This window comes from Leishmania infantum, chromosome 36 (assembly GCF_000002875.2).
Source record: "Leishmania infantum JPCM5 genome chromosome 36".
NCBI classification, from domain to species: domain Eukaryota; phylum Euglenozoa; class Kinetoplastea; order Trypanosomatida; family Trypanosomatidae; genus Leishmania; species Leishmania infantum.
This window is the reverse complement of record NC_009420.2, coordinates 2,501,175-2,522,829: the sequence shown is the minus strand read 5'-3', so window position 1 is coordinate 2,522,829 and position 21,655 is coordinate 2,501,175. Positions and strand designations below refer to the sequence as shown.

At 59.3% G+C, this 21,655-nt stretch overlaps 7 protein-coding genes across 7 annotated transcripts; all 7 read left to right on the top strand.

Moving 5' to 3' along the window:
• Positions 1-475: 475 nt before the first annotated feature.
• Positions 476-2,521, top strand: LINJ_36_6830 (conserved hypothetical protein; the record flags this gene model as incomplete). Its single annotated transcript, XM_001469343.1, has 1 exon — positions 476-2,521. One exon carries the CDS (start codon positions 476-478, stop codon positions 2,519-2,521), a length of 2,046 nt encoding a protein of 681 aa, XP_001469380.1.
• A 920-nt stretch (positions 2,522-3,441) lies between these two features.
• On the top strand, positions 3,442-3,852 carry LINJ_36_6820 (conserved hypothetical protein; the record flags this gene model as incomplete). Its single annotated transcript, XM_001469342.1, has 1 exon — positions 3,442-3,852. One exon carries the CDS (start codon positions 3,442-3,444, stop codon positions 3,850-3,852), a length of 411 nt encoding a protein of 136 aa, XP_001469379.1.
• A 2,143-nt stretch (positions 3,853-5,995) lies between these two features.
• Positions 5,996-7,885, top strand: LINJ_36_6810 (conserved hypothetical protein; the record flags this gene model as incomplete). The annotated part of the gene is made up of 1 exon (XM_001469341.2): positions 5,996-7,885. One exon carries the CDS (start codon positions 5,996-5,998, stop codon positions 7,883-7,885), a length of 1,890 nt encoding a protein of 629 aa, XP_001469378.2.
• Positions 7,886-8,656: 771 nt separating this feature from the next.
• LINJ_36_6800 (conserved hypothetical protein) lies at positions 8,657-9,856 on the top strand (the record flags this gene model as incomplete). Its single annotated transcript, XM_001469340.1, has 1 exon — positions 8,657-9,856. The coding sequence occupies one exon, from the start codon at positions 8,657-8,659 to the stop codon at positions 9,854-9,856; it is 1,200 nt and encodes a 399-aa protein (XP_001469377.1).
• Positions 9,857-11,118: 1,262 nt separating this feature from the next.
• Positions 11,119-13,077, top strand: LINJ_36_6790 (conserved hypothetical protein; the record flags this gene model as incomplete). Its single annotated transcript, XM_001469339.1, has 1 exon — positions 11,119-13,077. The coding sequence occupies one exon, from the start codon at positions 11,119-11,121 to the stop codon at positions 13,075-13,077; it is 1,959 nt and encodes a 652-aa protein (XP_001469376.1).
• A 4,079-nt stretch (positions 13,078-17,156) lies between these two features.
• LINJ_36_6780 (putative ubiquitin fusion degradation protein) lies at positions 17,157-18,134 on the top strand (the record flags this gene model as incomplete). The annotated part of the gene is made up of 1 exon (XM_001469338.1): positions 17,157-18,134. One exon carries the CDS (start codon positions 17,157-17,159, stop codon positions 18,132-18,134), a length of 978 nt encoding a protein of 325 aa, XP_001469375.1.
• Positions 18,135-18,863: 729 nt separating this feature from the next.
• Positions 18,864-20,867, top strand: LINJ_36_6770 (putative histidine secretory acid phosphatase; the record flags this gene model as incomplete). Its single annotated transcript, XM_001469337.1, has 1 exon — positions 18,864-20,867. One exon carries the CDS (start codon positions 18,864-18,866, stop codon positions 20,865-20,867), a length of 2,004 nt encoding a protein of 667 aa, XP_001469374.1.
• Between the last annotated feature and the right edge of the window lie 788 nt (positions 20,868-21,655).

The following is a 21,655-nucleotide window of genomic DNA, read 5'->3' as shown; positions in this document are numbered from 1 at the left end:
TGGGAGGGAGTTGAGGGCTCATCTCGCCTCTCTGCGCGTCATGCACGCGCGCACATCTGGCTTTTTCTCTTTTCCTCGGTGTGCACTTCGTGTATAATTCTGCGTCTTCCGATGGGTTGTGTACCGTCAATCTTGTCTTGTGCTCTGGCAGTTTGTTGTTCTGCTCTCCCGTGGGTGTACCTCTTGCTTATGTCTCCTATCTATCTGCCAGTGGTGTGGAGGCGGTGATGAGTGGGCCGGTGGAGTTGTTGAGAGAGAGAGAAACAGGCCGGCCCATTCAGCGGTCACTGTCGGCTGCCTGTATTATCATCTTCATGCGCATCGCGCCTGTGCCCGTGGTGTCATCTCGCTCCTCATGGGCGGAAAGAGCAGCAACGAATCGAGGAAAAAATAAGAGCATGCAATGAGCCCGAAAAGAGAGAATAGGTAACGGTGCTCACTCCGGCTGCTGCCTTTGTGACCCTAAGTGAGAAACATGTTATTGACGCGATGCGTGGCTACGGTGCATATGCACAGCGTTGTTTTCAGCGCCTATCGTTATAGGCTCCCCCTACCGCCATCCTCCCCAGTCCTCTCCACCTCTTTCTCGTGTCAACGCCCGCCCCCTATTCTATTGCACCTCCCTGTTTGGCAGCAAGGCTGCCTGCCTCAGCGCTATCCTACACATCCCTACTCTCTGTCCACCTACCTGCCGCCCTGCGTGATTCCTCTGCGAGATCTTCCTCTTTCACTTAACCTCCCTGGAACCATGACAACCATGCTTTGTGCAAGCTGTCAGCACAGCTTCCCAGAGGACATGCTGGCTCCGGCGTCCTTCAGCACCCGAGTCGGTCGCTACCTGAGCCGCTCAACATCCCTCTTGTGTGCGACTCGTGGCAAGACCAGCAAAGATGACCACCGCCTCTCACAGCTCGCGCAGCTGCTCCAGCAGCTCTGCGGCGCCGTGCAGGAGGAGGCACAGCTGCTTCAAGAGCGCCAGAACGACCTCCCAGTGGCCACCTTCTCGTCCTCAACCGGCCGGACAGGACAGCAACAGCAGCAGCCGAAGAGCCGCGGGGGTGCACCGCATACCGTGTCCTTTGCGTCCCCTAGCGACCGCTGCCGCGGAACCCCCAGCGCGGAGTTGTGCGGCGCATTGGACGGGACGGGGCGGCTGCCTTATGTGGGCATGTCCTCCTCTTCCTTTAGCGTGGCCCCAGTCGCCTCACCGCGTATCATATTCGAGGGCACCGTCCCATCGTATCAGCTAAAGCGCATGATCACCGCCTTCGACCTCGTCTCTGCCACGCTATACAACATGCTCGAGAGTCTCGCGGTGCAGTGCAGGGCGAACGTGGCGCTGTTGTGGCTGCGGCCACGTCAAAACCTCTCCTCGTCAGAGCTGGTCGCGCCGTTTGTAGTTGGGCGCGACCTCTCGTCGCTGGCCAATTCGGCCCCTTACTGCACCGTCGAGTTCTCCATTCCCTGCGTGGTATGCCAGACAGGCGTGGCACTCAACTTGAAACCGCAGCCGCATCTCCAGAACACAGCGACCCCGTCCGGGGCGGACTCGATGCTAACGGAGCTGATGGAGCACACAAACGCCGCGCAGCTGCTGGTGCCGGTGCACGACCGCTACAAGGAGCGGCCTGTCGCGACACGGGCCTCGACAGTGAATGCGCTATCAACTATAGCGGTAGTTCACTTGATCGGGTCGCCAATCAACCCCGTTCCTTTCCACCGGCACAACGAGGAGGCGGTCGCGCAAACGTCGACGCTGCTGTCCTTCATCATTTCCTCCTACTACGAGACGATGATCGCCGAGTGGTCCAATCGCTTTTACGTGCCAACCACGTTGCACGCCACGGGCAAGTACGCAGCCGGGCTCGATCTCCGGGCGGATGACAAAGTGATAGACGACTTCGCAGCAGCGCCGTTGCTGATGCTTCGCACCACCGTGAACAATCTAAGCGGGCACACGAGCGCGAACGATGCGCGCGATGCCCTGAAGCTCTTGAGCCAAGACGCGCAGCGGCGGTCCGCCCCGCTTCGTCCCATGGCGACTGTGAAGGACCTGTTTCAGCACGCCACCGAGATGGAGACAAACTGGGCGTCGGCAGTGGAGCAAATAACGCGTCTCGAGCATACAGTGGACGCGCTCAAGGAAGACCTGCTCCGTCGCGATATCAGCGACCTGCAAAAGGCACAAGATGCGCAGAAGACTCGTGACACGTCAGCGGGGACCCACTCCAGGCTCACCGCTGACAAGAAGTGTGCAGTGCAGCCTCCATCGGTAGCCATCGCGGCACCCGTAGAAGAGAAACGAAACTCGCTGAGCATCGCCGGCATTAACATTCCCCTCACGCCACCTGTGCCCTACGCATCTGAGACGGCCACTACGGCGGCAGTCGCCTTCTCGCCTGCAGCCGAGCCAGTGCCTCCAAGCACCGAGGTACTCAAGGCGGATGAGGTGGACCTACTGGAGGCGGTCACGCTACGACGTCTGCGGGAACTGGGCGTAGACACGTCGATGTTTGAGTAGCACATCGCTGGTATGCTGCATGTTCTGGCCTCATTTGTTTTTCCTCTTCTCTCTGTGCTGCGTGCGTGTGTCTAGGCTGCGGTGCCGGCTCTCGATGGAGACGGCAGGCTCCCATGCGGTTCCAGTTCTTCGCGTATTGTGTTGGCGGCATGTATAGGACGTATGTAAAGCAATCCACCCAGTGTACGTGCGTGCATTCTGCGCATCTGTGTACGCTATCATCTCACCTGTGCGTGAGTATCGTGTGTCCTCTCCTTTCTGTGCAGTTTCCGTGCTGCTCTGGCGGCGTGCGCGTGTGTGTTTCTCTTCCTTGTCTTTCATCTTCTCTCCGCTCATGCAAGCGCCAGTGTGTCGGTGCATGCGCATGTCGTTGTGTCTCTATGGCATGCATCGTCCTGCGACGCCGGAACGCGAAAAACGAAAAGCACATACGACTTCATTTAACGGCGGCATCGTGCCCAGGTGGGCCGGCCCACGCCAGCCGACAAAAGTGGCGTTCCTCCGTCGAGCTCGCCACCTCCGGCGTCTGCGCTTCCTTTCCTCCTCCTCTCGTCTGTGCTCTGTGTTCTCTGCTCGTGCGCATGCCAGCCTCGTACTCGCTACCCCTGTTCTCTTGCACCTCTCCTCGCTTCATCGCTTGTGTCGGGGTTGGTTGGGGTGCGTTGCAATCACGCCTTACTGTGGGATCTGACCGTCGTCCTCGCTGTCCGCGCGGCTGCCTCCTCCTCTCCGTACGGCGCGTTCTTCTTTTTGCGTTCCTGTGTGCTTGTGTGTATGTGTGTACGGTGGGGGGGCAACGATGATTGCCTGGGTTGGCGACCTCTTCAGGGAACATACACGCTTGTTTTTCCTCTTCCTCTCTCTGCAACCTTTGCTCTACACGTCTAGCGAGTAAAACCATGCATCCCAACGTGGCCAAGATGCAGCCCGAGACGAGCTACAGCTGCTTGAAACGCTGCTTCATTGCCATCTTCTCGTTTTGCGCAATCTACACGACGGGCATGATTCAGGAATGCATCAGGGCGGAGAGGACGAACAACCTGTTCCTCTATCCATCCTTGCTGTTGATCGCTGCCTTCTTCTCCATGTGGGGGTACACGGCGCAGTACAAGATCCCGCAGGACCCGCTGTGGTATCGTCACCACGAGACATACATGCTAGTTGCATCCATTTTTATCTGCTTTGGGTTTTGCATGCTGATCGTGGCCATCTACCCCATCTACCGCATGTGGAGCTGCGCGATCGTCCTCCTCTGGGTGGTGATGATCGGCAACGTGAATGGCGCCGTCACCTACATCATGAGCCACCTGAGCAAAAAGAAGTCCACGTAGACCGTCTCGAGGAGTCAAAAGGAAATTAAAAAAAAAGGCTGCAGCAGAGGAATCTCTCTTGCTGTTGTCCCTCCTCCGCTGTGCCGGTACCTTAGCATCACTCCAACGTGATCACATGCCACGGGATGGAGGAAAGTCGGTGGAAGGGGGAAATGGGTATGTGTCCGTGTGCCACACATGTGGGCGCTCCTCATCGAACGGTAGCACCTGCAACGCTGGTGTCCTGTGCCTCTGCGTGCGCAGAGGTTTTCTGCGTTCTTCTGTGGACTTGCCTCGTCCGCCTGCCTCGCTTTCGCTTCGCATTGCTCATTCTTCTTCTTTTCTCGTGTTTGTTCTGGGGCCGGCCGCGGCGGAGCTGCTTGCTCGTGTTGAGACGTGCAACCGTTGTTGGGCCCCCCTTGTGAAGGGTTGTTGTTGCTGATGTTGCTCGAGGCTCTAACTTTTGGAGTGGTGCGCCCCCTCCCCAACGTGTACAGCCCTCCCTCCGTTCTTTTCCACTGTCACCTCCGCGTCACCATCAGAACGGGCTAGCGATGCGGAGAGTGATAGTCGTCCAAAAGAAAAAAAAAGTGCGTGACGCACGTGGCGGCAGGGAGGAGGCGAGGGGACGGAGCGTGCACTCGCAGGCAGCCACGCACTCACAACGATACACGCGTACGTTTGCCGTTTATCTTTTCCCCCTTTATTGTCGCTATTTGACGGGGGACGCCGGCGCTCTTGTCCTTCTCGTGTCGCCACGCCTTCCTCTCCCGTTCTGCACCACCTCCCCTTTTTTGTCATTCTCCTACCCTATGCGTGACTCCTCACAGGGCCTGGCGCGCACGAATAACGCGTACGCACGCACGCGTGTGCGTGTCTGTGTGGCATTCTTTGCAAAGGTCGCTTCTTGTCACTTTTTTTTTTGCGTCTCTCATACACGTCGCGTTCATGTCGCTGTCCGCTGTCCTTTCCCCGGTTTTCTTTCTGTTGTTTCTAGTAGTCCCTTCATTTTACCTTAGTGGCCTTTGTTGTCCCGTGCCGATGTGCCCGTGTTCGCGGTTGTGGCTGGATAGTGTGATTGCCGCTGTGGTGGCGAGACACGCACACTTCGGCCACCCACAGAAAGGTTAGGAAGTGCGGCGTGGCCTCTAGACGGCAGGGAATGGGCTGCTCGTCAGTGATTCCACATGCACGTGCGCGTGTGCGCGGGAGACGAGTTGCACCCCTCCCCTCCTGCCACTGTCGTGTGGCGCTTCGCGTGAGAGTGGAGGGTGCATTTCCCAACGCCCTCTCTGAATTCTCCTCTCCCTCTCTTGGCGAGTGTGCGCAGCAAGGTGGCTTACTCGTTCTTTTCGCATACTTGTACATGTGTCTCCGTGTACGACGGCAGGCACGAACCTGCGTGAGGGAGAGGCAGTGGCCCCGTGACGCGATCGGCGGCACGACAACCAACGAAAACGAATCATCTCGCTCTCTCGCCTTCACTACAAGGCCACGATGCCGGCAATCGGCCCATCGAACGTAACGCCTCCTCACGACGTTTTCCATCGCCGGCGCTTTCGATGGATCGAGTCGTGTGAGACGCGGCTCACATTTACGCGGGAGGCGGCTTCACCACGAAGATCCTGAATGATGACAACCGTGGGTCGTTGCGCTGCACGGCTTCTCGCGATGCCTACCGTCCCCTCCTCCGCATTTTCCTCTCCTTCTTTTTCCTTCTTCCGATGCGAAAACCCAACGCGCGCTCGGCTGGCGGGGCACGCAGTGTGCCTCTTCCACACACACACACACACACACACACACACACGTGCGCTCACTCCACGAATCGCTGCCCTTTACGGCGACAGCTCAATTTCGCACAGCTGGCACACAGAGACGGAGCGACGCGATGAGGACGCTGCAGAGCTCTTTGCGTGGCCGCCTCCGCCGCGGCCGTGGTCGTGGTGGCGGCCGCGGCGGAGGCGCCGATAGCCGCTTTGCCGCCCGCTTCACGGACCCCCGCTTCAGGGTGTCTGCCCAGACTAGCCGCCATCCACACCGGCGCGCACACGATGCGGTGGAGAGGGCGGCGCAGAGCGATCCGCGCTTTGCGAAGCACTTCCGCCCAGCCGAAAGGGAGGATGACGTGGGGGCGAGTGATGTGGTATCGACCGTTTCTAGCGACATGAGCGAGCACACGTCATCTGCCTCAAACAACAGCCATAGCAGGACCATCGGCGAGGAAGGGGACGACTGCATGTCGCTTCCGCAGGAGGAGGAGGCAGCTCTGGACGACGAGGTGGTTGCCTGGGTGCCTGACGAGGTTGAGTTTATCGCAGCCCGTCGCCGCGTCGCCATCGTGAACTGTGACTGGGATCACGTGCGTGCCGTCGACCTCTATGCCATTCTTTTCCACGCCCTCCCACTTGGTGGTCAACTGCTCGACGTGAGCGTTTACAGAAGTGAGTTTGGCAAGCGCATGCTTGAGCACGAGAGGATGCACGGCCCCGACCTGTGGGTGCACGGCGGTGATGCGAAAGTCGCTGCTGATGGCAAGAGTGGCCCCGAGGAGGGCACCGGTGGCGCGATGCCAGAGCCGGAGGAGCTGCCAGAGGACGTCTCTGAAGACGCCGTCAGCGAACCCCGCAGCGACGGGTGGGCGGACGATGACCCGAGAATGATGACGGAGCAGGGCGAAGACGGGGAGTGGTTCTCTGATGGCAAGTACCGGCGGTACGAGATGGACCGCATGAAGTACTACTACGCCGTGGCCACCTTCGACTCCGCAGACACCGCCGCCATGGTGTACAACGAGCTCGACGGGATGGACATCGAGGCGAGCGGTGTCGTACTGGACCTCCGCTACGTCGATGACGAGGAAATGTTCGAGAGTCCGGTTAGCCGCGCGGATCGAATCCCGGCAAATTTCAAACCACTAGCGTGCTTCAAGATGAGTGCCCTAAGCCAGAGCAAGTTCCGCATTTCATGGGACCAAGACGACGTGTTCCGTCATCAGTCCCTGCAGGACTCCTTCACCGGCACCACGGAGGAGGATGACCTGGCCGCCTACCTCGCCCCGGCAGACTCGGATGACGAGATGGACAGCAACCCACTTGACCAGGAGAAGAAGGCACGCGAGAAGCGCAGGATCCGCCGCAGGTACGCCGCCCTCTTGGAGGAGGTGGGCGGCATCCCCGAGGAACTGGAGGGCGATCACAAAGGTGATGGGCTCGGCGACCACGCCGATCTTGGCAGCGGCCTCGGTGACCTCAGCAACAGCGACCTGGACGACCTCGACGACAGCGGCGACGACGACTCCATTAACCGCTTCAGCGACGTTGAGGTGGACGGCCACGACGCCGACGAGGGAGGCGGTGAAGAGGACGACGACGATGGGTCGGTGGTGGGAGACATGGAGGCAACGTTGGACATGGACGTCGATACGAAAGCTGCCAGCTTGCAGCGTGACGCTCGACTGAGGCAGAAGATGAAAGCTGCTGACCTCGCGAAGCAGGCAGAGCTTAAGTACAAGCTGCGCCGAAAGGAGATGAAGAAGTCCAAAAAGGATATGCTGCGCCAGGAGCGGGAGGCAGGGAAGGCGTACCAGGCTGCGCACGAGGCCGAGAATCGGCAGAAGCTGAGAGAGTTGATGGGCACGGACGACGGCACAGTGCGGGTGAGCGGCAAAGAGCGGCGCAAGGCGCACGCGAGACAGGTGAAGGAGCGGCTTGCAGAGGAGCGTGCTGCCAAGAAGAAGATGCGCGCCGCCAACCAGCTTGGCGTCACGCAGCAGGTGCAGCACACCCGGCGCGAGCAGGAGGCTGAGAAGGCAGTGGGGCAAATCGACGATCGCTTCAAGACGAAGCTGCTCTCCGACCCGCGCTTTCATTTGGAGGTCTCGCAGAAGGACAAGCGCGTCGCCGACGGCGTGGCTCAGCTTGCGTCGACAGTCGCGAAGGCGCGTCAAGGCAAGCGCGGGCGCTCTGACGGTGATGGAAAGTACACCGCGGCAGGCAACTCAGTAGACGACACCGTCGATTTCTTCTTGGCAAAGAAGAAGAAGGCCCTCAAGTAGCTTGACTGCAGCACGTGTGCCGTTATGGACCTCTACCTCCTTTCTGCTAACAGGTTGGGGTGTTGTCGGGCACATGATGCGTCCCTTTCGCTTTTCGTTTCCCCCTTTTACGTAACCATCGAATAAGTAACGGTGTAGCACGTCTGACGAGTAAAGAAACAAGGTTGTGAGTGGGGTGGAGTGCCTCCGCGTGGGGCGTGATGTGTGCTGGCATCCGCACGGCGGAAGCTTAGCCGCCTCTGGCGTGATCGATATCACGTCAGCGGGACACAAGTGTGTGGTGACTCCCCGCCTCCAGCTCACCCTCTTCCCAAACCCTTCATGGAGGATGTCCGCACACGTGCCGTGGCGGTGGCGGTGGAGGCGACTGAAGCTCCTGCAACGCGCGCAACCCGTGGAGCTCTCACCACCGATTGCGCACAAGCAACCCAGTGCCGCGGGCTCGGCCTTTACCAAAGAACCCATGGTTTTGTGAGCCTCGCCGTCAGCCGTTACCTCCACGTCGCACCCAAGGACGTAGGCGGCGGTGCAAGCATAGCCACAAGCACGCCAAGTGTGTCCACCCCTCCCCTTCACCTCCTTTCCACACACACACACACATTTCCACACTCCAACGCCAAACACAAGAGCTCTTCACCACGTCATCGTGCTAGTTTTTGGATCTGGCGGCTGCCCTTCCCTTCCTCTCGTGGCCGCGCGTGCACTTCTGTGTGCGCGGGGGCTGGTCGGTGCCGCCATCTCGCTTATTCGCTGTCTCTCTTCTCTCATGTCATGTCTGAGGCGTCGGCCTCGTTCTCCTGGGCGGCGGTGGACGCCGCGCTCACGCGCGGCGATGCAAGTTGCGTTGCTGCGACCGCACTAGAGGGATTGCGTGCGGCTACTTTCAACGGCCGCGAGCAGTTCTTCTCTCAGTTGTCCTCGGCGCTGCTAAGCCGCGCGCGCGCGCCAGAAACCGCCAGCTGTGTTGCAGAGGCGTGCGAGGAACTCTGGGGGATGCCGGAGTTCCGCTCAAATTCGTCATCCGGCTCCAGCTTGACAGGCGAAGCGCTGCTGCTTGCGGTCACTTTGGCGACGGCATACACCACTGTCGACAAGCTCGAAAGGGCCATCGCATTCGACGCGGAGGTGCTGCAGTCCTCCGCGTTTTTCACGTACGATGGGCTTACCCCGTGGGACCGCCTGGCCTGCGTGGCACGCGTCTTGAGGGCATCGCGAGTCACGGCGAACCCGCGCCACGCGGACTCGGCAGTGCAGAAAGGAATGTCCCTCTACCACGGCATCGCCGGCCGAGCGCGTCTCGAAAGCGGTGACAAGGAGACGCAACGGCATCGCCACGCCGTCGTGTGCGCATACCTACTAGAGCTTGGTTTGTATCGTCAAGAGCGTCACGATTACCTGCGCGCCTTCCAGTCTTTTTTTGCCCTGCACGAAAACAGCGACGATGCGGCGGCGCTCCAGCGCGCTGCACTGTGCGCCTTGTGTGTTCGCACAGGGGAGGCGGATCGACAGGCAGCGCTGTACGGTGTCACGCAGCGCGGGAGCGCCGCCCTTCTCGCGCTGCCGCCGTACAATTACGTGCAGCTCGCGTACAACGGTCAACTTTTCAGCGCTGCTGACGTGGAGGGTGTGCTGGCAGCGGCCGGGCCGTACGTGCCGCAACCGATTCTTCGCGACGCCCTGCGCGAGCACAACATCATCATTCTAGCCAAGACGTTCGAGTGTGTGCACTGGCGTTCCCTCTGCTTGCACATGGATGACAAACACATCACGGAGGGCGAGCTGTACGACCTTCTCGTGTCTATGGTGCGGTCACAACGGGTCTGCGCTGCGATTCACCACGACACCGGTTTCATCGAGTTTACCAGCGATGCTGGGGCGCACGCGCAAATCACCGACATCGACGCATTCAAGCGCATTGCAGCGGCCGCGGCGGCGATCGGCAAGGCGCGTCCTGAACTGCTTCTAGTGTGAGGTAAAGGCGGAGAACTTGAATGAGAAGTGTATGTGTCTCGCAGCGGCGGCAGGTTCCATCCCTTTGGCTCCTGGCTCATTCCCGGAATCTCTCATCTCCCCGTATGTGCCTCGTGATGATCGTCAAATCCGCTTGCTCTCGCTTGCCATAAACAAAAGAATGTCGTACCACGAATGTGGCACGACGTGAGGGAGGCACTTTCCTCCGTCCGCGAGAAGTCGCTTCACGCCGCGTGTGAGCTGTGGCCCCCAACACTAGATGGGAGCTCCGCCTTACTCGGTTTGTGCGCGTGGGTGGGAGGGAGGGGGGCATGCGACGGAATCCGCATCTTCTCTCCGCTGTCTCCCTCACCCGCGTCGCTTTTGCGCACAGACACACATACACATACACTGACACCTACCCACCCACACCTCTCTTGCTTTTTTTTGTGGCCGTTGCTCGTGATAACTGCCGTGACCGTCTACCTCACCACCACCTACCTGTCTCCCTCGCCTTCATCCTCCTTCCTCCTACTCGCGTGCGCACTCTACGCCAGTGCGCTCCTGGTCGACATCTCTCTTGTGAGTCTGGCATACACAAGTGAGCGTATGTGCCGTAAGAAGGGCACGAAGGAATTATATATATATATATCATCTTTGTTTTTTATTCTGCCGCGTGTACCTGTACGTGTGTGTGCTCTCCCTTCGGAGCCTTTTGTTTTTCTGTGCCTCACTGCTGGCGCAGAAAGCACTTATTATCCTTGTTTCGTTTCGTTCTCCTGTCACTGTCTTCCGTACGGATCGTTGCATTGGTGTTGCGGCACGCCACGACCCCCCCCCTCCTAGTTTTGGGTTACACAAGCACCCCGAGAAGCACGCCGGCGCTCTCTCGGCGCGGCATAGATCACCTGCTGTCCGCCTCCTGTGTTGAACGCGCTTCGACTCCGGCCCCGTTCCTAATTTTTTTTTGTCGCTCTAGCTGCCTTGCCTCCCACCACCACCACCTCCCCATCCCGTTCGGCTGCCTCTGCTTTTCTTTTACTGGCCGTGCACGCGTCTTTCATGCGTGCAAACCCTCTCACTTCCTCGCCTCTCTTCGTGCTGGTGTTGCCGCTGCTGCTGCTCCCAAGAGAACACTCTTGGAACGCCGCATGTGTTTCATCCTCATAGCGTGACGTGGAGGTTTTTTTTTGCATGTTTGTGTGTGTGTGTGTGTTTCTCGCTTTCGCGCTACACTCTCACCCCTCCCCCAATCCTTTTCTCATCCCTCAGCTTCCTCATCAATGGATAACCGAGGCAAGAACGAGTGGGGGTTTCTGGTCGTCTTGGCCGTTGGTGCCTTTGCGTACTACCTCTCTACCTTGAAGCCGTCACCAGATCCGGAGAAGCGTCGGAAGGAAGTCCTGCGCCGGCTCAACGATGGTGCCTCCCCACTCATGCTGCTGAAAGGGGGGTTCAGCCCGGCAGAGCTTCTCAATGCCGGTGTGCCGCGGGAGGCTCTGCGCTCCCTCTACCCGGTGTCCTCGTCCATTTTGTCGTCGCAAACCCCGCGAAGGGAGGCGCGCGGCCGCTCACCCAGCACGCCAGGTTTTTCGTGTGCGTACGAACCTCTGGTGGTGGCGACAGGCACGATGCGGGACGTCTCGGAGGCGCTCAATGACGGTCTGCGCAGCCGCAGCATGAGCACCAGCGTCAGCGACGTCCGTGAGGTCACACATAGCCACACGGCTCGCTCAACAACCGTGCTGTCGGCCCGCTCATACTGGCAGAGCGCGGAAAACCTCCCAAATGGCTCTCGGCGCTCCCCCGCTCGACTTGCGGCCCATATGCGGCTTTCACCGGCGCAACATGAGTTTTACGACTGTAACTCGATGGAGCGATGCAGTGCCACTCTTACCCCTGTCGGCACCATCCGGGTGCGAGTAGCGGCCCTCTCCGCGACAATCGCATGCGGCTACTCAGGCGAATCCGCCGTCTATCACCACCCGCTCGAGGTGCTCCGCTTCCTGCATGAGGATGGCTCCCGACTAAGTATCATGGCGGAGGACTGCAGTGCTCTCAAAAGCGACGAGGTGCTGACAACCGAAGTGTATGTCAAGCGTTCGCTGGCGCGGGCTCGCGCCGCCGCTGATGACGCTAAGACCTACTTCAAGGTGAAGCTCCACACCGCGGCCCGCAAGATCGCAACAACGGTGATGGAGTCGTACGTGAACATCTACGCGGGGCCCTCGCCGGTGATTCTCGCGGGCTTCTACCTTGTCAAGGGCAATACAGCCTACACAATTCAGCTGCAGACCCACACGGACGCCTACGAAGAGCGGCTGGCGGATCTGCTCTACACAGCGCAGAGCGCGCGACTGCAGGGCGCGGGGGAGACGTCGGGCAGCCGCTGTGGTGGTGGACGGGGGCGGAACGAGTACCACGTTCAAGCGGAAGGCGTCGACAGAGTGTACGTCGTGGAGATCCCCGTCGACGTCGTGGTGAGGGGGCCGACGGCTCCCCACGCCGCGCGGAGTGAGCTCATTTTGACGCCGTGTCGCAGCGGCGGTGACACCGGGGCACCGTGGAACGCTACCATAGCTGTTTGCCCGAACGCGGCACGCGAGCACGCGGAAAACGGAGAGAGGCGGCATAATGTAATCCCGCTGCTACACGACGCGCACGTGTTGATTGAGCTCATAGTGTACATAGCTGGCAGTGTAGCGGCAGGCATGACATCATCACCGCCGCCGCTGCCGCCTCCACTCGCGGCCGTTATGGCACGCGAGGCCACCACCGCAGACAGACAGCTTTCCGGCAGTGTGTACCGATCCGCTGAGCTGACAATGATACTCCCACCACCTGAGCACTTCCACACTGTCGTATGCGAGCACCCCTATGAGTCCTCCATGACACTCTTCATCACCTCCGTGACTTCTGCGGAGCTCTTCGAGATGGAGCTGCGTCGTCTGAGCCACATGAACGAGGACTCGCTGGAGCAGCTGTTCTCCTATGTGGAGACGCTTTTCCTCACCCCTGCCCGTCCGCGACGCTCGATGAACGCTGCAGGCCAAGCCTGCTTCTCCGTCGAGGGAATTGCCGTGTCGCCCGCGAAGACCACTCTGTGGGTGTACGGAGTGCAGCTGAGAGAGGAATGCTGGCTCATTTTTCGATGGCTGTGCGCCGCCAGTGCCGCGGAGCCGCCCGAGCTGGAACAGTACCGTAGAGAGCTCGTCAAGAGCATTGTATGTCGAAGTGACTGAAAGAAGGACAGCACATTGACTTTCGTAAGACTGGCGAGGGCTCGGCCTTTATCCTCTCGTGCCGCCGCCGTTTCCTCCACGTTCCCTCTGCTGAAGGCACCGGCTGCGTGTAGTGTTGCTTGGGTTGCTGCTGTTGATATTGGAACTGAAGCCGCGTTGTCGGTGAACGTGAGAAACATGGCTGCTGTACGTGTGTAGTGTGTGTGTGTGTGTATCTGTGTGCTGCTTGTGCGCCTCCCTCCCTCCTCATCCCCGTTCGCGTGGTCCACACAGAGCAAAGACAGAAACAACAGTAAAATAGTAGTCAGTGTTCGCCGTGTGTGTGCGTGAGTCTCTTCACCGCAGCCCAATGTTTCACACGGCCGCATGGGAGGCTTCCTTCACGAGGGTGCGAATCGGTTCAAACAGGGCTCGCCATGTCCATGTGCCGTTTGCGCTCTTTTATAATCTCTGCTTTCTCAATCGCACTCTCCACGTGAGCATGCGCCACGCGCTCCGACACCGCCGCCGCCGCCCTTCGTCCCCTGCTCATCGCTTAGCCGCAAGGGCAGCTTCATGCTCGGCATCGTATGTGTGCCAGCTTTGCATGCGTACTTTTCCATTTTGCTTCTCCTTGCCACCATATCGCCAGCCCTTCGCTTTCAGCCCATCCTCACAAACTTTTTTCTCTTCCTGTGAGTGTTCTCCGCTGTCACGAGGCACAGGAAAGATCCTGGATGCGGCTCGTATATCTGTGAGTATTTGCATGCGTGCGTGCGTGACCGTGGGGGCATTGATCGAGGTTCTTGTGATTGCTGGCAAGTCACCATATATATATATATATATGAAAGTATGGTGCTCGTTCATATCGGTGGGCGCCCGCCGTTGGGGAGAACTTGCACCGTCCTGTAGCCGTTCGAAATGGGGGATGATATGTCTGTGTGTGCCCATTCACATCGATGTCCCTGTCTCTGTCCTTATCAGCCCTACGGAGCATTCATCATCATCGTCACGACCACCACACACTAAGAAGCATGTGAATCGGCTCCCTGCCACATGAATCGATCCCACGGTGCATGGGTTAGGTATAGGAGCTGATCGAACGGCGCCGCACGTGGGTCCGCCTCACTCAGGCGGGTGTTCCACAGGGGCAGCCGGCGTTTAGCGTCCTCTCGGAGGAGAACAGGCTTTCACGTATGACACACTTGTACAGTGCAGCGCAGCTGGCCCAGGCACCCATCCGCTTCTCACTCCGGAACCCTTCCGCAAGTGGAGAGTGGAGACAGTGAGTCCGCATCATCATGTCGACAAGGAGACGCTGCAGCTCCACTTCGCAGGCATGGCGTCACGGCTGAAGAACGCTCAGACCAATCCTCATGGCTCTGGAGCCAGTGAAGCAGGCATCACTCGAGATGGGGGATGTGCGCGGTGGGATCGCGCGGCGCCGTAGGCCACAATGAACACCATCGGCGACCGGGCCGCCCAGTTCTACATTTTGGGGAGGGGGAAGAGATGTGGAGCCCAGCGGGCACCGGCAAACGGTAGGCCGGGGAGATGTCCTCTGCCATGTGGTACACGAACTGCCATCGGCAGGCCGTGCTGAATCAGCGACTTGCGGGGCTGGGTGGCTGGATGCAGATGGCTCCAGCAGTGGTCTTTGGCACGCAGTGGGAGCTGCAGAGACACAACACACAGATGGCGAAAGCGGCGGCCGCAGCCCGACAGCTCTCAAAGAGGCATGCGGGCATGAACTCAAGAGCGCACGCACATTTTCGATCGGCAGCGCAGACGATTGGCAACCGGGAGCAAGCTCAAAACGCAACCTGGGGGGAGTGTGACGGGCCTGGAAGGGTCGCCTCGCCGAGCATTTCCAGATACTCGACAAGAGCCAGGTAGCGGTTGACGGCCGTGCTGCAGGCCATCGAACCCGAGCTGACAGCTCTCACTCACATATTCGCCGAAACTGGAGAGCGCAGCCGCGAGGAGATGTTCGAAGGACAGGCGTCCTTCTCCGGAGGCCTGAAGCGGCGAGAAGGCGAGTGATCGGGGATACAGAGATGGCGGAGCCATTGCGCTCGGCTTTCAGAGTGCTGTGGCAGAAGCTTGTTGGCGGGGCGACTGCGGCTTATCCTGTGGCCCCGCAGCCTCGATACCAGCGGCTCCACGGCAGAGCGTGACGACGGATTGGAGGGAGAGAGACACGTAGCTCGGCATGCTTGCTCTTCCAGGTACAGCTGCCGCGCAAACACCTCCACGCTCGATTTCGATTCCGGGACGAGGCTGTCTCGTGCCACGAGATGCGGGTGCCGCGAATGGGGCTGCGCGTTGATCCCGAGACTATGCAGGCACACACACACACTCGTGGCCACCCTTGGAGGCGGTCCCCGCCTACACGTGGGTGTAGAGGCGGCCTCTTCACAGACAACAGTAGTCGCACAGATCGGCAGCCTGGACATCGCAGGGAGGGGGAGAGGCAGCGGTGCGACCGTCGGTCACGCTGACGACAGGAGGAGGCGGTGTGCTGGCAAGCTTACTTCTGCGTGGGCACCCTTGAGCGGCGAGCTCGATAAAGCTCAGCCAAGTCTCTGTGGCGCAGCGAAGGGCGTTCTTCTGGAAAGCTGTGGCTCGCTGCGCACGCTCTGGCGATTCCAGCTTATCGGGTGTCGGTGGCTGTTGGAAGCGGCCTGAGGGGTCACGGCAAAGCTGAGCCGAGGTCGCGTCGCCCTCGAGCATGAAGCGCAGCTGCAGTCCATCGGCGCTGCATCCACTGGAAGAAAAAAGACTGGCTTTCGCGCGCGATCGCCAGCTGCCCACGCCAGGTTGCGGTTACGCAGCCGACGAGGCAGACCTTTAGCGCCGACACCGATTCGTCCTCCGTTGGATGGGGTGATTAGCCCATCCAGCGGGGTGGAAGCTGACCAGTAGTGGTTGGTGGTTGATGGCAGACGCGACTGAAGCACGTGCAGCCACCCAAGGATTCGGTTTTTCTTTGAAACGCGATCCCTCTCAGATCCTGCGTACACCCTTTCGTGGGCTGCACGTCCGGGCTTTCCGGTTGGCGTAAGGGACACGAACGTAGCTTCGCCATCGACCATGAGCGGCGCCATCGCTCTGAAAGCGATGGCTTCCTCCAGAGTGTGAACTTCCGACACGCCCCCTCGCGATACAGCCTAGCAGATGCCCCGAGTCGGACGTTGTGGCGGGCGTGCGAGTTCTTTTTTTTTTTCGAGCTCATAGTTCCCCATCCTTTTCTTCGCCGGTGCTCCACGTGTGGATACGGAAGAACAGAACTTTCACACGCACACACGCGCGAGCACAGGGCTTTGATATTCTCTATTTCTTGCCACCAGGTGTTCCATATATGCAGACATGTACGTGTCTATGTGTACATCGATATGGGGCACTGTATGCGATACTCCCAGCTCATGCGGGCACAGTCCTTTTCTTTGCTGTTTGTTCCTTTTCCTGATTTAGGCCCCCTTTTGTCAACTCTTTTTCCTGACCGAGCGAACTCTTCTCCGCCTCACCCCGGGTGAGCCTCCTCCAATGGCCTGAAACTGGCCACGCGGCTTCTTGTTTGGGCAATAGCCTACTAGTGACTCGAGGGGCTGGAGGGGAAAGGGCTCGGACCAGGCGAAACCGAGCAGGCTGAAGGAGGTGTAAGGGATGACTTCTTACACACACACACACGTCGTACGTGGCCCCATGCACGGGCCATGCAGGCACATATATCATGTATGGATATGCCGCTTCTAATCCGTGGACAGAAATGAACGTGCCACGCGCGTGACGTTTCCGCCCTCGCATTCACCCGCGTCGATTCCTGCTTCTCAGGACAGAGGTGGTAAAGGACCTTTCCAGCGTGGCTTCGACGCATGCCATCGCATCGCGCGCTTGTGGCACCTGGAGTAGAAAGTCAATATCATCTCTCATGCCCTGCTTCTCTCCTTCAACACCTCCCTCCCCCTCGGGCGCTGCGGCACCTGCGCTTTTCTGGCGTGTGGCTTATATAACTCAACTTCACCTTGCCCTATCGTGCATTCAAGAGGCTACGCAAGTATTGCAGATTTATCGCTAATCCCCTTCTCCACGGCAAGGCTATGGCGGCACTTCCGCAGCCCTACGAGACGCGCCTGGTGGCGGTGTCTGCCTCTAGCGTCCACCAGCAGCGCATCAACTACGGCAGTCGTGTGCTTTTGCCGTCAAGCGTGCTGGATGACCTTTGTCGCATCACCATGGTGTATCCCCTCCAGTTTGAGATCATTACTCCTGCTAAGAAGCGTGTCTACGCGGCTGTTCTCGAGTTCAACGCGCAGGCGGGGTCTGTGGTGCTACCGGACTGGATGTTCCAGCACTTGGGCCTCTGCGGCACGATGGTGGTGAAGGTGCAGAGCTGCAGTCTTCCGCCAGGCTCCCTCGTGAAGCTCCGACCGCATCAGAAGGCTCTTGTAATGTTCGAGAATCCGCGGCACCTGCTGGAACTACGCCTCGCCCAGTATCCCGTGCTCACCAAGGGCACCACAATCGTGATCAGCTACGTGGATCGTGAATTTCAGCTCGACTTGGTGGACATTATTGACATGAAGCAGGAGCGCGTCAATGGAATCCTAACGGTGCGCGCAGACGGTGCACCAGTTGAACTGAAAGTAGACTTTGAACGGCCACTTGACATGCCACCGTCGCCTCCAGAGACACCAACTTCTGCGGTAGCATCGCCGACTGGAGCCAATGTTATCGGCGCAAGCAGCCCTACTGGTGTGCAGTTTCAACCCTTTAACTTTCGCCCTCCCAGTCTCACGGACGCCACCAAAGTGGCTGCAGGGACGCCACCGCTGAAGCACCTGCCAGGACAGTCTTCCTCCCCGTCCTCCGGACCAAAAGGCAGCAACTCTGCCGCCGAGCCAGAGCAGCCTACCTTCGCCGGTGCGGGCCGAACCCTACGTGGGATCCTCTCGTCTGAGAATCAGACGAACGAAGCTTCAGCAAGCGCCCCTGCCGCGCCTCCGGCGGCACGCCCCTCTGCGGAAGAGCTCCGTGCCATTCGACTGAAGGCCCTCGGTGGCGGTGGGCGTTCATGAGGCCCTCCTATTCATGTGTATGTGTATGTGTGTGTGTGTGTGTGCGTGTGTCGCCAGACCCCCTTACCCCCTCTCTCCTGCCACATAATGCACCACGCCTTCTCTACCGTGTTCAGAAGCAAGAACAAACAATGCCGTAGAAAACTACACTTGTTCGCCAGTAGATTCATCCATTACACAGCTGGCATGTTCCGCGGTTTGCCGCGCTGCGTGCGCACCCGCGTGTGCAAGGGCGCTTTTCAAGCGCCGTCATGTTTGTTCGAGCCCCCACACTACCGCCCACTCAACGATTATCTGCGTCCCACCGGAATCCCTCAAATCGGCCGTTCCTATCACTCCCTCCCACCCTCCCCTGCGCTTCGCTTTCTTCGGCTGCGCGCCCGCATGCGCAACACCCTCCGTACACGCACCCACACACTATCAGTTGCACCAGAACATCCTCCTCCCTTTTTCCTTTGTACGCCGCCTGCGCCTGTTTTCACGATCAACTCTACCGGCGCGTACGATTCGCTCTCCTAGACTGAAGTTCCAGTTTTCGTCTCCCGAGCCACCTCGTAGCTACAGTGCCTTTGAAATCGCAAGCACACAACGCTAATTCGTCTCTTTCTCTTTTTTTTTTTGACGCCCACGCCTCGCCGACATCTTGTCCTCTTTTTTTCTCTTCCTCACAGCCTCCCTGAGCGCGCACCTGAGAGCGGCAAGTAGAGAAAGGAGCACAGATACGGCACCATGGCCTCGAAGCTCATCCGTGTGCTGGCGGCCGCCCTGCTGGTTGCAGCGGCCGTGTCGGTCGACGCGCGCCTTGTCGTGCGCATGGTGCAGGTGGTACACCGGCACGGTGCGCGCAGTGCCCTCATCAACGACAACACGACGGAGATTTGCGGCACCCTGTACCCGTGCGGTGAGCTAACCGGCGAGGGCGTCGAGATGGTCCGTGCTATCGGCGAGTTTGCCCGCAGCCGCTACAACGACCTCTCATTGGTGGAGAGCCCTCTCTTCCCGTCGACGCAGTACAACTCCTCTCTCGTGTACACCCGCTCCACCCACACCCAGCGCACCATCCAGAGCGCGACCGCCTTTCTGCGCGGCCTCTTCCAGGACGACTACTTCTACCCGGTCGTGTACTCGCGCAACAGAACGACCGACATGCTGCTCAGCACCGACGCGGTGCCGTCCGTGATGGGCCGTAGCTGGCTGGACAACCCGGCGCTGTACGCCGCCCTCAACCCGGTGATAGATGAGCACCTCAGCTGGGACGCCATCCAGAGCGCCGCCAAGGACGCGTGGATCGAGGGCCTGTGCACGGACTTCAACGCCCGCACCAGCTGCGTCCTCTACATGTACGACGTGGCCGCCGCCTTCGAGGCTGCCGGGCGTCTTGACAACGCCACCAATCTCAAGGCGGTGTATCCGGGCCTTATGGAGGTGAACGCCGCCTGGTTCAAGTATGTCTTCAGCTGGAACCACACGAGCAAGCTCGATCTCACGCAGGGTTCCGCCTCGCAGAACCTTGCGCAGACAATGCTGGCCAACATCAACGCCCACCGCCTCTCTCCGTCGTACAACATGTTCGAGTACAGCGCTCACGACACAACGGTGGTTCCCTTGGCTGTCACATTCGGTGACCAGGGCAACACGACGATGCGCCCTCCCTTCGCCGTTACCATCTTCGTGGAGCTGCTCCAGGACACCGCGGATGCCAGTGGCTGGTACGTGCGCCTCATCCGCGGCAACCCCGTGAAGATAGCCAACGGCACCTACGTCTTCCGGCAGACCGGCATCGAGGCGCACTGCATCGACGCAGCCGGCATCAGGTACCGCGCATCCGCCGGCATCTGCCCGCTGGATGACTTCCGCCGCATGGTCGACTACTCGCGCCCCGCCGTGGCTGAAGGTCACTGCGCCATGACGCAGGCTCAGTACAGCAACATGGGCTGCCCGCGCACCATCGCCGACAACAAGCCGGTACCGTCGAGGTGCTGGATCTACCGCTATGCTTGCCCTAGCAAGGCATGCCCGGTCACCTACATCCTCTCCGCGGCCGATCACCAGTGCTACCCCGGGGCCGGCATTCCGAACTCCAGCAGCAGCAGCGACGTGACCACCGCCAGCAGCAGCGAGGGCACCACCACCAGCAGCAGCGAGGGCACCACCGCCAGCAGCAGCGACGTTACCACCGCCAGCAGCAGCGAGGGCACCACCGCCAGCAGCAGCGAGGGCACCACCGCCAGCAGCAGCGACGTGACCACCGCCAGCAGCAGCGAGGGCATCACCGCCAGCAGCAGCGAGGGCACCACCGCCAGCAGCAGCGACGTTACCACCGCCAGCAGCAGCGAGGGCACCACCACCAGCAGCAGCGAGGGCACCACCGCCAGCAGCAGCGACGTTACCACCGCCAGCAGCAGCGAGGGCACCACCGCCAGCAGCAGCGAGGGCACCACCGCCAGCAGCAGCGACGTTACCACCGCCAGCAGCAGCGAGGGCACCACCGCCAGCAGCAGCGAGGGCATCACCGCCAGCAGCAGCGAGGGCACCACCGCCAGCAGCAGCGAGGGAACGAGTTCATCGGATGTCTCTTTCTTCAAAGAGCCTGCAAGCTGGATGCCGCACGTTTTCTCGCCGAAAAAGGGCCGCCACATTGCCGCGGATATCCTCCGCGGCGTGCCGAACGGCTTTACGGTCGGCGCGGTCGTCCGAAAGCACGATGAGTATTACAGCAGGCACCGTCAATAGTATAATGGCATGTACCTCTTGAGAGCATGTTTGAATGGAGAGGAACCTTCTGTGCAGCGTGCCTTGCTTCCAGAAGGTATCATATCCGTTCGTGTCGCCCCGTCTTCTTTTCATCTTGATCTCTGCTCTCTCATAATGCCTGTGTGTGCTCTGTGTGTACGCGTGTCGCTGTAAAGCCGTCGACGCCATCGTTCTTACCTTCTGGATCACTTTTTTCTTTATTACCACTCCCTTCTCCGCGCGTCCCTCCGCAGTAGATGTACGACAAAAAATGGATCAATAAATAAATATCCATGTGTATGAATTTCTCTCTGCGCACATATATACGCACACGCACACACGCACGCACATACGTGCATACACGTCCCTAGCGCAGAGGAGATGCGCTACCAAAGACAGCCATGCATGTTTCTGTGCACCGTACATACATGTATATATATATATATGTAAAACAAGAAAAAAAAACAGAAAAATGAAAAAGTTTTCTTTTTTCGCTCTTTTTTTCTGTTTTTTCCTCTTTATCTTTTTTCTTATATGTGTGCTTGTGTATGGTGGCGAGGGACGAAAAGAGTAAAACACAAACGGGAACGTCGCTTACAATGGATGTGCGTGCTCGCCAAGATTCTGTTTATGTTCTGTTGTTTGCATATGTTCTGTGTGCGGGAGGACGTGGGGTTGCGTCATGTCCACACGCCTATTCCCGTCGATTCACATTGTGATGTCCTTTCTCTCCATTTTTTTTGATTGTGGTGCGGTGTTATTGTAGTCGCAGTTTTCACATGCGCACG